Genomic DNA, 1,732 nt, shown 5'->3' with positions numbered 1-1,732 from the left:
CTCTCTCTCTCTCTCTCTCTCTCTCTCTCTCTCTCTCTCTCTCTCTCTCTCTCTCTCTCTCTCTCTCTCTCTCTCTCTCTCTCTCTCTCTCTCTCTCTCTTCTTCCTTCCTCTCTCTCTCTCTCTCTCTCTCTCTCTCTCTCTCTCGTCTCTCCCCCCTCTCTCTCTCTCTCAACAGGGTAGCAACCCTGCTCCTATCAGAGAGCAGAGAGCTGAACACGTGCGCGACGCTTCGCTGTGGCGACGTACGCAGCAACTTGCCGACGACTGGCGACCACGTCGGTCCGGGCATCTCCTCAAACGGTCGCGCGCACTCCAGCGCCCTCGTGCGGCCGCACCGCTCGCTGACCTCTGACGGCTCCCGGTCAAGCCGTGGACAGTGGACGGCGGCCGGAGCCGCAGCGTCGGCCGCAGCGTCGGCGCAGACGCCCGGAGCGCCGCGTGACGTCTTCGTCCTCAGCCACGTGCGCGGTGACGTCGCGGTGCGCATGACGTCACTGGCTAATCGCGGGAGCATCGACGGCGGCGTCACCTGGTGGCCGAGGATTTCGGGAATCTGTAGATTTTAAGCAGAACAAATAATTAACAAAACTAGTTAAAATTAAAGTTAAGTTCATAATAGCGTCACACTGATTGCTTGACAGCATCATAGCTCTAAATACTATAACATCCGCTGAAACAGAGTTGAAACGTGTCCCTCATTCCTGCCTGCATTCCCTAGAGCATATGTTCTTACTAAGTGACCTTGTTGCATTGAATGTCGTAATCTTAATACAATAAAGTCTATAGTAATTATAACTACCCTACAATAACATCAAGTAAAGCAATACGCATCAATGCAGTGAAAACCGGTACGTAAATGAGTAAATTTAATACTTAAACTAAAACTTAAACTTTAATTTAATAATTTAATAAAATAAATAAGTAAAGTAAGTACTTAAACGTCAATAAATAATATATTATAGATAATAATGAATGAGTCCATAACTACTCCAGAAAATACATCAATGGATGCTCATATGTCAATACAAGACTAGAGTAAGTAAAACTACTTTACAGTATACATCACAGAAAGCATACATATCAATACAATATGGTCTATAGTTATGGGTATAAGGCGTTCTAAGTGTCGGAAAGCTGTCGGTGTGTATATCTACAAACCTAGCTGCCTGAATGAAGCTACTCCATCAGTAGCTACGGAGGTTCCTGTGCTCTAAACAACAGCTCCACCTCTGTATGGCTTTCCTCCGTTTCCTCTCTGTCTCCCCGATCTACTCTCTCTCTCTCTCCTATATAATCTTGCCGCCTCCTTTCTGTCTCCGCAGTCTCCTCTCTGTGCGTATTTGCTTCCTTTCCTTCCAGCTTCCTCTGTGCCTCTTTCCTCCACTTCAGCTTCTTCTCTGCCTCTTATTCTGCTTTCTTCCTCTGCCAGCCTCTCAGCCTCGTCGGCTGCCTTCGCGGTCGCTTGCTTCCCTTTCTCACAGTTTGCTCGCAGTCAGACTTCTATCGGCAAGATGAATCTGCAACACAGACCAGACGATGAGACACGGTGAGACACGGTGAGACGCGGAGAGACACGGTGAGACACGGCGAGACACGGTGAGACGCGGTGAGACATTGTAAGACACGGTGAGACGCGGTGAGACACGGTGAGACACGGTGAGACACGGTGAGACGCGGTGAGACACGGTGAGACACGGTGAGACACGGTGAGACGCGGTGAGACACGGTGA

At 49.1% G+C, this 1,732-nt stretch overlaps 1 protein-coding gene across 1 annotated transcript in view; it reads right to left on the bottom strand.

Moving 5' to 3' along the window:
• The window catches only part of LOC106818962 (sterol 26-hydroxylase, mitochondrial-like), a 2,580-nt gene extending 2,225 nt beyond the window's left edge, over nt 1-355 (bottom strand). The window contains exon 1 of the mRNA XM_014823628.1: nt 249-355. Within this exon, the coding sequence (XP_014679114.1) occupies nt 249-291 (43 nt within the window). The 5' untranslated portion in view covers nt 292-355. The remainder of the gene's footprint in view (nt 1-248) is intronic.
• Between the last annotated feature and the right edge of the window lie 1,377 nt (nt 356-1,732).

This window comes from Priapulus caudatus, unplaced genomic scaffold, assembly GCF_000485595.1.
Source record: "Priapulus caudatus unplaced genomic scaffold, Priapulus_caudatus-5.0.1 Scaffold2692, whole genome shotgun sequence".
NCBI lineage: Eukaryota > Metazoa > Priapulida > Priapulimorpha > Priapulimorphida > Priapulidae > Priapulus > Priapulus caudatus.
The sequence above is the reverse complement of the archived record's forward strand: the minus strand, read 5'-3'. Positions and strand labels throughout refer to the sequence as shown.